The 14,433-nt window shown below is 49.1% G+C and overlaps 1 protein-coding gene across 1 annotated transcript in view; it reads right to left on the bottom strand.

Moving 5' to 3' along the window:
• Positions 1 to 489: 489 nt before the first annotated feature.
• The window catches only part of COL4A1 (collagen type IV alpha 1 chain), a 151,164-nt gene continuing 137,220 nt past the window's right edge, over positions 490 to 14,433 (bottom strand). The window contains exons 45-52 of the mRNA XM_065895891.1: positions 13,822 to 13,893; positions 12,429 to 12,557; positions 11,351 to 11,449; positions 10,247 to 10,459; positions 8,800 to 8,977; positions 4,952 to 5,066; positions 2,663 to 2,835; positions 490 to 836 (exon numbers count right to left, since the gene is read on the bottom strand). Of these exons, the coding sequence (XP_065751963.1) occupies positions 755 to 836; positions 2,663 to 2,835; positions 4,952 to 5,066; positions 8,800 to 8,977; positions 10,247 to 10,459; positions 11,351 to 11,449; positions 12,429 to 12,557; positions 13,822 to 13,893 (1,061 nt within the window). The 3' untranslated portion in view covers positions 490 to 754. The remainder of the gene's footprint in view (positions 837 to 2,662; positions 2,836 to 4,951; positions 5,067 to 8,799; positions 8,978 to 10,246; positions 10,460 to 11,350; positions 11,450 to 12,428; positions 12,558 to 13,821; positions 13,894 to 14,433) is intronic.

Consider the following 14,433-nt stretch of genomic DNA (forward strand, 5'->3'; position numbering starts at 1 on the left):
AGGAAGAAACTATGTAAGCTTTATTTTAACAGTGGAAATGAAACTACAACTTGACCTGCCTAATTGCTGACATCTATATAAATTACTAAAATATATATATATTTCATTTCTGCCTACTTTGGGGACCATCTTTATTCCACAGGAAATCCGGGACTTTTGCAGAAGCAGCTGTAGAGTACCAAACAGAGCGGAAAGACGGAAATTTCTCTTTGGTGGGGCGGTCGGAGGACAGGGCTACTAGGCCCCCGTCCTTCCCTTTGGAGGTTCCAACCATCGGCTTAACACGACTATTATTTGTACAGACTGAGGGACCTGAATTCTGAAACAGTTAGACAGTGATATCAACAGACGTTTCACCTGGGGTGTGAAATGGATCTGTTATAATACAAAAATGCAAACGGGCTTCGCCCAGGTTGGAAGGTCCCACAGCCCTCCTAGCACCCTTTGGTTTTTCTGATGGGTCTCACTTCACACATCAGTGCACTGGACTGTAGAACAGACACATTTTTTATTTCATCAGAAGTGCCATTTGGGACTTCACTACGGGCAGCTTATCGTGGTCGTGGATTCTCCTTCAGCAAGTAGAGGCCAACGAAGCAGGGTGTGTTAGCCATGCAGATTCCTATCAGGCACCTTACAGTTTTCATACTGGACAGTGAGGTACACAGGATATATTTCTAGAGTTCGTTGCTGTTAGAAGGAGGGAAGAGGGCGGAGTAGCACCATGTTGTGAAGTAGCTGAGGGCCGGCTTCGTTATGTTCTCCGCATGCACACTTGACAGCGACTGACATGCGTGCGCAGCTCTCCAGCCTTCAAGGTGGACGGCGTGGGCTTCCTGAAAGGCAGCAGAGAAGTCAGTGTCACCGCGTGGCTCAGGCCAGCTCCTCGGCCCTCCCTCCCATCAGAGATCCCCGAGGAACCAGCCTTCACCCTGCCTCTGAGCGGGTACCGCGCTGGGGGCGTCCCACGGCCTCGGTAACGCCTGCGAGTTGTCATCTGCATCCACCCTCGGGCCAAGGGTACAAGGCCAGTGAGGGCACAGCCAGAGTCACCCATGTCTGTCTGACCCCGAAGTCTCAGCCACTCCCCACCACAGACCCTGCCTCTTCAAACTATAGGTTAACCTTTTGTTTCCTCTTCTCAACTCGGTTACAAACACCCCCAGACTAGGAAGATGTTCTTCTCTGAGACACTTCACACACATCCTAAGTGCTCATTAAATCGTTGCTGAATGCCAGAATGAGCAACAGATCTGGAATAATCAACCAGACCTCAAAATACATTCGTAACTTTTGAAAGTTGTTCACGCAGGTGGTCGGATTAGAGGCCGAAGACAGGGGAAGACATTTAGTGTTCCAGATGCTTCCTTTATCCTAGGAATTCTGTTCTTTGACTATTGGAGAAGTGAAGTCTGAACTAAAATGAGTACTAATCAAATCTCATTCAAATTAAAGTAGCCATGTAATAAGAGTACCTCGTCCTAAAATTGAGGTGGCTTACGTTAGCAACTTTGGTGAAAATCCTAGTGCCCCCAAATTATTTAAATTAATGGGATCTTACCTAGTTTTGTTTAAGAAGGCATTTCAGTTCATTGTACCAGGATGCTGGTTCAGAAAAAAACCCCAGAAAACAAAAAGCCCATTGTTACCTGTTAACCCTATAATGGGCAGCCCCGGGGGCTGGCGCTCATTTCGGTAGCTAATGGTCAAATTCTATCTGGAGAGTTGACGTCAAGTTCCCAGTTGCCTAGAAAGTCTCGTGTGAGCTACTAGAAAGGCACCCGGTAGTTTTTTGAGGCTTAGAAATTTACGAGTAGTGAGAATGTTGCTTCACCTTTATGATCTAAACTAGAAAGAGACAGGGTCACAGCAGAGGTCCACAGAATTCTCTCCGAAAAGGCTTATCTCCAGGGCCGAGAAGCACTTATTTGGGGGACTGAACAGTAAGTAATTGTTCAGCCCCATCGGCGCCCGGCGTCCGCTCCAGCAGGGCTGCAGCTGGTACTAAGTACCGGACAGAGGCCTCATTATGTGTTCCCGTCCAGTACAGACTGGGCCCCGCTCCAAACTAACTTCAAGGTCAACGGCCACTTGGGACCGTTGTTTTAAAGGTGAAATTTTGGTAATGGAAACGAAAGAAGAGGTTCTCCGTATCCATTTCGGCGGCATTTGTGCTGAAATTAATTTTCACGCGCAGGCCTGAAAAACGGTCACTGATAACTCGCAGTATGTACATCCAATTCGGCAACACAAACACCATGAAAACCAAGGCTATTCACTTTCTCTCTCCCTGCTGGTTAAAGGTGCAATGCTTTAAAATGCTCTGTTTGCAGATTTTAGTTGTCTTAATGACGCTGCCGTGGATTCATCTTGAAACACTGACAACTGAACTTTTTTCTCTCAGGGCTCTTCAGCAATGAACGAAGGAAGCCTGTCACCTAAGCTCTGCTTTGAACATGGTCTTCATTATCCGCCCACGTAGAACAGAACCAAATATCTGTTCCTATCCTATCCTACCCTATCCTATCCGTGGAAGAAGCCTTCCTAAGGATTGCTGTAGAACCGTCTTTGGGACTTGGCACCGGTGCACGTGTATGGATCATGGATGATGAAAATAAAAGCCACCGGGGGGTGGGGGGAGGGGGCGAGGGGGGCACTTTACTTGAACATCTGGCCTCTTTCTATCGTGGCAAGCCAAAAGCTGTAAGCGTTTGCATAGTAATTGCAAGTCCCGCGGCCGTGGCACTCGATGAATGGGGCGCTTCTGAACTCTTCCAGACAGGACCCAGGGGAGGCCAGGGCTTGGCCAGAACCTTCCGCTCCGGCGCTGGTGTGCTGCGGGGAAACAGGAGCCGTGAGCCAGAGGTGCCCGCCCACCCCGACGGGCTTCCCGGGCCCCAGGGAAGAGCGGGGATGCTCCCTCCCGGAAAGCCGCCCTCTCTGTCTCCCGAGGCCACCGGGGAACACACTGGCAGCCACACCGCCCCATGGCCTCACGCCGGGCACACCCAGTGCCAGGAATCAGCCGACCGCTCCTCCCGGGGTTGGGGGGGGGGGAGGTGACTGGTCCAGCTTCACCAGCATTTCAACAAACGCTGTCCTCACTGTTTTCTTCTTGGAACACTGAAACCTCTTCTAACTTGGGGCGTGAGATGACAGCCAAAATGTGTGGAGGATGCTGGGACCAACTGATGTGACATCAGACTTTCTAAACGAAATTATACGGGATTATCAAAATCCTTTGTTTGCTACATTAGGTAGCAAAATCCTTTATTATTTGCTACATTAGGTAGCAAAAGCCTTTATTTGCTACATCCTTTATCCATTTTCTTTTCTTTAAGAAGAGAAAACTTAAACAAGAGAAAGAGGGAAAAGAAAGCTACTGTGGTAACTGTTTGTTCAGTTGGGTTGAAGTAGGCTCACCTGTCCTCAGAAACCAAGACGTAAAATGAATGACGTACAAATGGAAGATATGGCAAAACCTCTACAGGACGGCTATTACGGACATAAGAAAAGTGAACTCTGGAATTTTAGAGCCATAAGGGACCTCTGAGGACAAAGCTAACGCCCTTGATTCCCAGATGAGGACCCCAGGATCCCAGAACATTCCAGATCACACTTTCCAGGCAAAGCTGAGATGGGAACAGGCCTCTGGAGGCTGTCAGATCTGAGCCCCTCAGCTTCACCACAAAGCCCCCAGGCTCAGCAGTGATGGGATGCCTGTTCTCCAGAACCTCATCATCTTGGTTTGCTCTTGGTTTTGAGAAATTATGGGCAATCGTTGTTCAGATCCTTGTATGACACCAGGACAAGGGACGGGGAAGTGACAGAGTGCTTTCCTCCATTCTTTACTCCTTGGATCAAGGGCCTCTTCTGTCAAACTGAGACTCCATCTAGTACTTCTTATGATAATGGAGTCGAAAGTCCGATCTGTCTCTGAGTCAAAGTTGTATGCTTACATCATTGCAAGCACCTTGATTTCTCTACACCATAGTTCTAACCTTTCTGGCTTTCTTGATAAAGTAGTCGCCAGGCAGTATTTAGAATTATCAAAACGACTTGCTAAATTTTGTTGTTGCAATTTTCTGGGCCTGTTGAAGAGTCTATATGCGGGATCTTCAACCCAGGAAATCCCACCATCCGACTGGTTAGAATCCAATACACAAGCATGTGAAGAACTGCTTTTCTGGAAACTTCTACACTTGGAATAACTTACAGCAGAAAAACACAGTTAAGAGGCCACTTTCCCTGTCAATCAAATAACAAGGCTAATGTTGATTTGGTGGTCACAGGTACGTACGACCTGGCCACACCTGGGAGTGTGAAGATGGGGCTGGGCTTACAGTGGTGACATGGGAAATGTTTGTGGGGGATCGTCTACCGGGAGTGATTCAGGTGTGGCCTGATCGTCCAAGTTCAGAGCTTCTATGTTTTCAACCAGTACTTTAAACTGAGGCAATAAGAAACTACAACGGGATCTCAAAAGGGTGCTGTGTTTCCTGTTCTAATTGGCTTTTGGGAGAAAGGGAGCATTGGGGGTCTGGCATCCGGGGCAGCTGGGCGGTAGGAGAACAGACTCACATGGGAGGGGTGTGGACCCTCGGGCCCCTGACACCGGCCAGTGCCCCCCCTCTCTTCCTGACTCTAGCTTCTGCTTTGGGGCTTGCAAGCATTTTGGTAAATGTGTGCCCACCACGGGCGTGCCCTCCCCTTCCCCCGGGAGGCGCTGACTCGGAATCTCATCAGGTCACCCAGCTACCTAGGCCCAGAACAGCCAGTCCGTGGAAGAGGAGGGCTCTGAGCCGGAGCTGGATCCCCTGCTGTCCTCTCCCAGGGGAGCAGGCCAGGCTCCTGGAGACGCTTTGCAGGGGGCCCCAGGAGCGAGAGAAAAGAGGTGGGGTGATTGTGGGCAGCTCTTTGGGGGAAATACGGAGTTTCCCCAAACACTTACCATCACAAAGGAGTAGCCAATCCAGAGCGAGGACCAGCCGCTGGGGCACTGCGGGATCTGGATCGTTTGGCTGTGCACAGCCATGACCATGGCCGGAGCCTCACACACAGCACACCTGGAAGGCACGGAGCAGAGATGCTCAGCACAGCCGAGCGGGGCCTCCACCGGCTCGCCCCTTTTCCCGTTATCTGCGCTCTGTCTCGCCACTCCATCTTTCTGACCCAGTGATGTGTTTTACCGAATAGATCAGGTGTCCCCTGCTTGGACTCTGAGGCTTAGGGTCTTCTCACTGGTTTGATAAGCCTGCCTCAGTATTCAAACATTAAGCTCAAAACCAGACCCAACACTTGTCATTTAGCCATCTACTCTGTAGCAGGAAGGAAACTGGAAGGCCAGGTTGTAATAGGGACCATCTCCTGAGGCGCTGGGGCTGCAAGAGACTTTTGTGTTCTCCTTTGTGTATTTCAGTGTCTTCCAGTGTTTCAGCAATGAGTGTGGATTTCAGCAAACACGATGAATGCTCCAGAAAAAGGAGATGGTGCAATCCAAGGGCTAGCGCTTGCGGAACACGGCGACTTGTTTTAAGCCCTGAATCATCTTCCGTGTGAGAACATTTAGTGAATTATAGTAACTAAGACAGATAACAAACCCAGGGCTGGCTGTCCATGTGAGCCTCTTCCGGAGACTCTCTCCAGACCTGGAACCAACAGACCAGTGAGGGGGCTCTGCCCCAGGCCGGACTGGACGTTCCCCAAGCCAGGCTGGCTCGTGCGCAGCCACTGGGACTGCACCCAAGAATAAGTGACAGCAACACACAATGTTCTGACTCAGACCTGCTCTACTAAGCGACCCTTTGATGGTGGGATAATGTTTTGTTGAAAAAAAAAAAAAAATTTAAACATCAGCAGTAAAATAATTATATTCAAGTCACAAACTGAACAGAATGCTAACAATGCTGGTAAATGACTATAAATGGTGTTAATAATTACACCTAGTTATGCCGGAGCATCTGCATGGAAATGGATTAGGAATGTGAAGGGGCCGAAATGAGTCATTCGGTTTCCCGTGTGCGTGTGTGTGTGCGCGCGCTCTTCTCTATTTTATTCACACAAATGCAGATGAATTAAGGGGCTCAGCTAGACAACAGTGACTGAAATTGGCCTTCTACATCTGCCGCCATCTGCCTGCCAGACACAGGAGCAGACATACAGCACAGAGGAAAGTGTTTCATGTCAGGCTCTCTCTGGGCTGGCGGATTCAAGCCGCTGCAGAGAAGTGGTCTGGACCCCGTCCCATGGGTGCTAGGGGACAGAAAATCACAGATTTAACGAGCCAGGAGGTCCCTTCAAATCCATACACTCTCATTCCCCATATTACCTATGAGAGTATGAGACCACAGCTAGTTGTGTCAAAAGGCAGAACTAGAACACAGTTAGAAAATTTTGTCAGGATGACAGCAGAAAAGTTGGTACTTTTTCTGCTTAAGAGGAAGGATTTTGTTATTAACTCCTTCTAAAATTAAGCTTTAGGACGTCCCCAAAAGGGAGACCTCAGAAGGAACCTGTGAGTCCTGAGAAGTCGTCAGAAACCACTAGGTTAAAGTAACCGTGGGACCTGGGCGCTCAGAGACCCAGAGGAATGGGCAGCATTATTACAAAAGGGGATGTGAGGTGTGTGTGCTTTCGGAGCAGTGACTTAAAGGATGTGACTTCTGAGGTCACATCAGACACCGTGCATCTGTGGGTCAGTTAACAGGGAGACGTGAAAACCCCAAAATGGGCAGCGCTGGGGCGTTTAAACAACTCATGGTAACGGGTCCACAGAGAAAAGCAAGTCTCAGACTTGAGGCTTCTCCTGGACCTGTTTCTGGAATGTCCTAAACACATCCCAGAGCCCTGTGTCCCAACCAAATCAAGGTCAATGTCAATTTTATCAAGATGGTAAATAGAAGACAAAAACGAATAATCATTTTCTACCTGTTGTCCAAGGAAAGCTAAACAGAAACACAAAGGTGATTAGCGGTTAGTTCCTGTTCTTGTGTACCCAGCATGGTTCTGAGTGAGAAAACGCAGCACAGCTCAGCCCCCAGGGACCCCGACACACGGGAAGGACATCTGCGTTTTGAAAGGTGCCTCTCTGGACGTTACCAATGACTCTTCCCATTTTAAGACCCGTGAGATAAGTTTTCTTACAGCTCAAAAGAAAAATCTTAGAAAGCTGTCAGGAGATATTTTGAGGTAAAGCCATCAAAAACCTGATTTTTCAGGCTTCCCTGGTGGCGCAGTGGCTGAGAGTCCGCCTGCCGATGCAGGGAACACGGGTTCGTGCCCCGGTCCGGGAAGATCCCACATGCCGCGGAGCGGCTGGGCCCGTGAGCCATGGCCGCTGAGCCTGCGCGTCCGGAGCCTGTGCTCCGCGACGGGAGAGGCCACAGCAGCGAGAGGCCCGTGTACCGCAAAAAAACAAAAAACACCTGATTTTTCCAATAGGCATCTCCCAGCCTTTCTGGTCCAGGTCTACGCGGTACATTCTTTTAACAAGACTGTTCTGTAAGGACCAGCCTTCCACACTCTGGAGCTACGGACCCCATAAGTGACCAGTCCACCCCGAAGTAGCTGGTGACCATCCAGTGACGGGTGGTCACCACACGGGGTGCTGGGCTGCTCCAAGCACCCACCCCGTCCCGCCTCCCCTCTGACTCCAGACACCTCTCAGCCCACATCACTAGTCTTTCTTCCTATTCAAAAGCTGCTATTTCTCTAAAGGAAACATAGAAAAGCTTCCATTCTTCCTCACTCTCACTTTCCTAAGGAAAACTTGTCCTGCCTTGTCATTCTTTTCACCCTTCACTATCTTCGCGTGTAAAAGTGAAATTAGAGACTAGCTTCTCAGTCAAACACGTTCACACCTTTGCCACTGTTCTATTTCTTCTGAGTATAGTTAAGGAAGCAACTTTTAATTAGAAGGAAAGAGGCAAAAGTAGGAAAACCGTGTACTTTTCGGTCACAATCATTTCAAGTTCCCATTTTATTTCCTACCAGGAAGACTCTTGGGGACCTGAAAACATACCCCAGACATTAATTAGTGTGGAAAGCACTTAATTTGGGAAGTCGTTCAAACACATGCAGTCTCAGTGGGTACCACATCACCTCAAGAGTGCAAAGACTGGTGGGGTGGAAGAGTGAGAAAAATCTTAGGATGTACACGTTAACGTGCAGGATACATCAGTATCATCTTTCGTATCTAAAGCACAGACATACAGTATGTCCGTGGTGTCATCATTTCCTGGGGGCCGCCTTACACCCACAGTTAAGCGCCACTGAATTGTACACTTAAAAATGGTTAAGGCGGTAAATTTTATGCTATGTGTTATGTTACTTTATGTTATTGTTTTACTACAATTAAAAAATAAAATTTTTTAAAACATTCCTTGGGGGTGATTCCAAAAACTATATCTTAAAAGACTCCTTAGGGAGATAATTATTTAAGAAGGAAAAAAGCTGCCAAGCTGTTCTAAAGTTTGCCGGGGACTCCAGCGACACTGCTGGTTCATGGCAGGGAAGGCAGCCACCCGGTGAGTCACACAAGATAACACGTCTTGTTCCAAAGCCGGGCCTTATCTCACCAAGGGTTTGCACTAAAAATTTTTAAGAAGATAACCGACTTTTACATCCAATTATTTGTATGGCTGATTTCTGTTACAAAACTCAGGTATCGCAATTAGTAAACGGAATGGCAATAGATCAAATGTTTGGGGGAAAATGGAAAAACACAGTAATAATCTCTGTCCTGGCTGTGAGCTGCTTTTCTTCGTCAATTGTATGTGTGCTCCGATGGGCTGCACTCACCTGCTGATGAAGGGCCTGATGCCCTCCCCGGTGATGGGCGCCATGGACATGGGCATAGGCTCCGGGGTGGACAGCCAGTACGAGTAATCATTTCGGGAGGCAAAGTTGCAGACGTTGTTGATGTTACAGAAGAGGAAGGGCATCGTGCTGAACTTGCGCAGACAGCTGCCCGCCGTGCCTGGGGACGCGGGGAGAAGACATTGCTTATCATTCCCAGCCTGCCTCGACACAGAATGCAAGTGAGCTAGCTAATAAAGACACCTACCCTACCCGTCCGAAGAACCTAGGGGTAGGATAGGAATAAAGACGCAGACCTACTGGAGAACGGACTTGAGGATACGGGGAGGGGGAAGGGTGAGTTTTGACAGGGCGAGAGAGAGTCATGGACATATACACACTACCAAACGTAGTAAGGTAGATAGCTGGGGGGAAGCAGCCGCAAGGCACAGGGATATTAGCTCGGGGCTTTGGGACCGCCTGGAGGGGTGGGAGGGGGAGAGTGGGAGGGAGGGAGACGCAAGAGGGAAGACACATGGGAGCACATGTATATGTATAGCTGATTCACTTTGTTGTAAAGCAGAAACTAACACACCATTGTAAAGCAATTATACCCCAATAAAGATGTTTAAAAAATAAATAAATAAATAAAAATGTTTTGCCAATTACAGAAAGAAGGAAATAAATGTACCAAACAGACTAGTATGATTGGAGATGAGCGTTAAATTCAACGGGAAGTGATCCAGGCCAAAGGGAAACCATCAAGAATTAGCAGGATGAACAGAAACAAAGCAGTTCATCGGTAGAGAGAGACCTTTTCCTGCAACTGAATTCTAGAAGGAACTTAACGTGCAGCTCCTTGTACCACAGCTAGTAACTCACTGGGCCGCGTCTTTCATGAAATGCAGAGCTGTCTTTATATGTGTTTGCAACCTCAGGGAAAGTTAGAGGTGTATAACATTAGAACATAATTTGGTGGAGCAGATCCGGAGAGGGTTAAGAGAAGGATGACAAGCACACAACTCTCTATTGATCTAAACTAATAGAAGGACAGAGGAATTTTGGACAGGATAACGTGGACATTTTTAAAAACAGCAACGGTAAAGCTGCTCTATTTTGTGACTATGAATGCAGACTGTTAAGTGCGTACTCCAGGTACCTTGATCCTACTTGATAATTGGAAGAAGACGTCAAAAGTTTTATTAATTTAAAATTTTCAAAGAGTCACAGCCTTTATGTCTGCCTTTATGTCTGGCTTCCCATTAGTAATATGGGGGCTGTCGGTAAGGATGGCCCACTCGGTAAGGATGGAGGGAAACAGGACTCTTTTCCTTGACTGGGTCTCGGTGACACTCCGAAACGCAGGGGACCAGAGCGGGAACACAGCCCGGCACCACCCAGCGCTGGACACGCGACGTGAAATGAACACACCCATCTGTAGATGCCTCACCCAGGTCCTGGCCGTGCGCCCGCTCATTGCCTTGTACGTAGAGCAGAGAGTACCCATGGTAGAGGATTTTGGTCCCAGGAGGACACTGGGGGTCGTCTATTGTCTGACTGTGCCTGGTCACGAGGAAGCCGTGATCAACAGACGGGGTACCCGGGGGACCCATGGATCCCGGCAACCCATCAGGGCCGGGTGGACCCGGGAAGCCTCTTGGACCTGAAAGACAGCAGAGAAATACGCTTCCTCAGTTACAAACAGGCGAGACTCAGTACAACCACCACCTCCCTCGTGCCACCTCAGCTTCTCCCCTCTGCATCCCACCTGGAGATGTTTTATACGCATGGTGCTTGAGGCAAAGCAGAAGCTCATAAAGTCAGTCCAATGAATAAATGAAATACGTGAAAATATAAATATATGAACAAAGGAAGTAAATGACATGACTCCACGCATGTATTGATGCAGCATTTGGGAGCTCCTCTGAGGGAGGATTATTACAGGATGATTAAAACGACCATCTTTTAAGGTAGCTTCCCAGCCTTAGTGGCCCAAAGCCAGCATATGGAATCAAGGGTGGAAGGAAGCTCCCGTGCAGGGCGTCCTCCTGTCCCCTGGGTGACCACGCTGCCTGCAGGATGCCCACAGGCCTCCTGCTGGGCTGGGCGCTCTGTCTACTTAGTTGCACCCTCAGCCTTTGGCATCCCAGCCACGATGGGATCTCTGAGGTCCTGCTTCTTGGGAAGCAGATCAACTTCAGTCCACGCCAGTCAGTGGCCTTCCAGTACCATCATCCGCTCGCCTTGCCCTTCGCTGAAATGGAGTGTCTCAGCTGCAGACTCTTAGAAAACCAGATAGGGCCGTCCCTACTGGCCTTCTTTCAATAACGTCTGGGAGGCACTGAGCTCTGATCAACATGTCTCCCTACACAGAAAAGAATGATGGCAACCCTTAGCTCCTCTGTAAGATCCTGTTTCTCCTAAGAAACAAACTTCTATGCAAATCTTTCAAGAAACACTTCCTTTTGCAGGTTTCCACGTGCCTGGGCCTAAGGCTTCTAACCCGAAGATGCAGATCGAGGGTAGTGAGGTTGGGACAGCACAGCAAACCTACCAGGAGGTCCAAAGGGTCCTGCCTCTCCTTTCTGGCCAGGGGCCCCATCAAACCCGGGAATACCTGGTGGCCCAGGTAAGCCCACAGATCCTGTCACACCTAAAGAGAGGAGAAAGAATTCATGATCCGGTTGTGGAGAGCAATGAATAGGCCGTATCTGCTTCTTCCCTTTTGAAATGTCTTCTTCGGCCCCCTGAGAGGGACGCACAGGGCCTCGGACTACGGGTGGGAAAGCTTTCCCAGAAAGCCAGAAGGTTAACACACACTGTGCAGACCGACACCCACACGGGGCGCCTCACCTCGGAATTCGGGGTTCTCCCCGGCTCCTTCCTGTTCTTGTTCTTGTTCGGCACACAGTTTGGGGAAAGGCAGTCACATGGGGGTAGGGAGAGATCTGATGCCTTTGCATTTTCTCAGGTGTTTCCCCCCTCTCGGCCACGTTCTGGTGTCTCAGATAATGTTTAGGCACCGGGTTTATTGACGTGGGTAGTTTTTTTGTTTTCATGTGTGTGGTTTATTCCTAGGTGGTTAAAACAAATTTTCATGGATGCTACCTTTCTACTCTAAGTGTTTTCATTCTTCCATCCCCACTCCTCAGCAATAGCTTTGGAAGTAAGGAGTGTTTAGCTCCAATAATCAGAAAGATTCTAGCTTAAGGTGTCCGGGAACCACAGGGATTTGCACAGATCTTGGCCACTTGGGTAGAGCTTTGGGGCCGCCGTGGAGAACACCCAGCCCTACAATTCTGGACTGCTGCTTCCTGCAGTCCCCTATCTCCTGGCCGGGAGAGATGCTTTTCCCATTCCTTTGCCCATGTTTTTCTAAGTGAACATAGACGTACTGAGTTGTGTGATGCCCTAGCTTTTCTTGGATTTCTTTTTCTGACCTTGTTAGGCCTCTTCAGAAACTTCACGTGGTTTTGACATACACTGAAGGAAGGTAGAAAGTCATCTTCAAATACGTGTTTACACAGTCACTGCCCAGAGGCCGTTGTGAGACATGCGGGTGAAGAGGAAACGCCGCCCGGGTCAGCTCCCTCCCGCCTCCACAGCCCTCTGCACAGCGCGGTTATTCCTACCTTGTTGTCCTTTGGGGCCTGGAGGTCCCTGAAGCCCTTTCAGACCTGCGGGGCCCTCAGGACCAGGGAGCCCTGGCTCCCCTTTGATGATGTCGTATGGACCCGGGGGGCCCGGGGGACCAGGAAGACCTGTGGGAATCAGGGCAGCCACTGGTCAATTTCACAGTCCACATTCAGGGCAGAAACAGCTTCCGACGTGAAACCCCATCAAACGCAGCGCTTCTCAAAAGGAGAATCACCATCAAAACCACGAGGGACCAGACCCTCACGACGAGACACACGGGCATCTGCGCGTCTCTATTATCTAACCTAGAATCCTGAGTCCTCGGGACTGGAACAGACCTCGGGGTCACCAGTGTCAAATGTCCACTCAGATCTGGAGGCCCTGATGGACCCCTGACCCAAGGGGAAGCTCATCCCCCTCAAGGAACCACCCCTCACGTGGGGAGCTCCACCAGGTGAAATTAGGACTTTTTTCTCGTACGTATCCGAGATCTGCCTTACTGCACACCAGAACCACTGGTCTTAATCTTTCAGCGCTGAGTAAACGTAAACCTCCTCCTGCCTGACGGGCCCTGAAGTACACAGAGCGGCCACGTGAAGCTGGGGGCCTCGGGTCTACCGCAGCCGCCCTTTCCTCCATTTCCTCGCTCCTCCCACGTTTCCCCATTTATTTTCTCCCCGAACAATCCACTTCTCAGTGCATTCTGGTTGCTCACTCCCTCTCTTGAAACACGGTCTTGAAAACTAAACGCAGCCCTCGAAATAAGCTCTGACCTGCAGAGACCAGGATGGGATGCAGACTCCCTCAGACCACTTCCTTCTAAGACCAGCTGTGTCTCTGGAGCCACTCGGCACGTCTGGCTCCCCGTGGAGAAGCCAAGGCAGCCCCTTTCTTAGAAAGAACTCCATACTGTCCAGCCACAGTTTGTTCAGCCTGCAAGACGGACTTCGTTCCTGATTTTTACAGCTGATTTCCGTCTGCCCTCAGAGCCTGTGAGATTTTTTTTTTTTTTTTTTTGCGGTACGCGGGCCTCTCACTGTTGTGGCCCCTCCCGTTGCGGAGCACAGGCTCCGGACGCGCAGGCTCAGAGGCCATGGCTCACGGGCCCAGCCGCTCCGCGGCACGTGGGATCTTCCCGGACCGGGGCACGAACCCACGTCCCCTGCATCGGCAGGCGGATTCTCAACCACCGCGCCACTAGGGAAGCCCCCTGTGAGATTTTGTCTCTCACCCCTTTCCACTGGATTTATCTCAGACACAGACTTAACAAACTTGACTTTCAGGACAAGTCGTTGGTAAAAATGTCAACTAGATTAGCCAAATATAGGAACCCTACCAAGTGGCCAAAGAATTTTCAACTGCTGTTTTCTAATGACCAAATTCTCTTACCTTTAGTTCCAGGGAAACCTTGGTCTCCTTGGTCACCTTTAACTCCCTGAAGGCCAGGGAGGCCTTTCTGCCCTGGAGGAAAGTAAAACACTGTCTTTGCACAGAATTCCAAACAATAACCGTGTGTGTGTGAATACACACAGTATATACATATATGCACATACACGTACACATATGCTTATGTGTACATATACACAGCTACATACATATACACGTATAATACACGCATACACACACACAGTGAACACATTTCCAATTTATGCATGTGGAAGAAAAGAACATTACTTGTAGTCAGCTATGTAAAACTTTTGATGAAACTCTTCTTTCTAAAACCCAGAGGTCACATTTTTCCAAACATGCAGCAAACCATAAAATGGTCACAACCAGTGGAAGAGCACGTGATTCTGTTTTTGGTCACGATCTGGTTCACACGTGTCCCCAACTAGACCACAAGATGCCTGCAAGCTGAGGACTTGTTGTATTCACCTTTCATTCATATGTACCTGATGCTGCAGTAAAAAAAATCAAAGTGCCTGGAAGCTGGTAGGCACCCAATAAATATTTGCTTCAAACATTAAAAAATTAATGCATGGCCCAAATCCATGACTTCTC

This window comes from Phocoena phocoena, chromosome 18, assembly GCF_963924675.1.
Source record: "Phocoena phocoena chromosome 18, mPhoPho1.1, whole genome shotgun sequence".
NCBI classification, from domain to species: domain Eukaryota; kingdom Metazoa; phylum Chordata; class Mammalia; order Artiodactyla; family Phocoenidae; genus Phocoena; species Phocoena phocoena.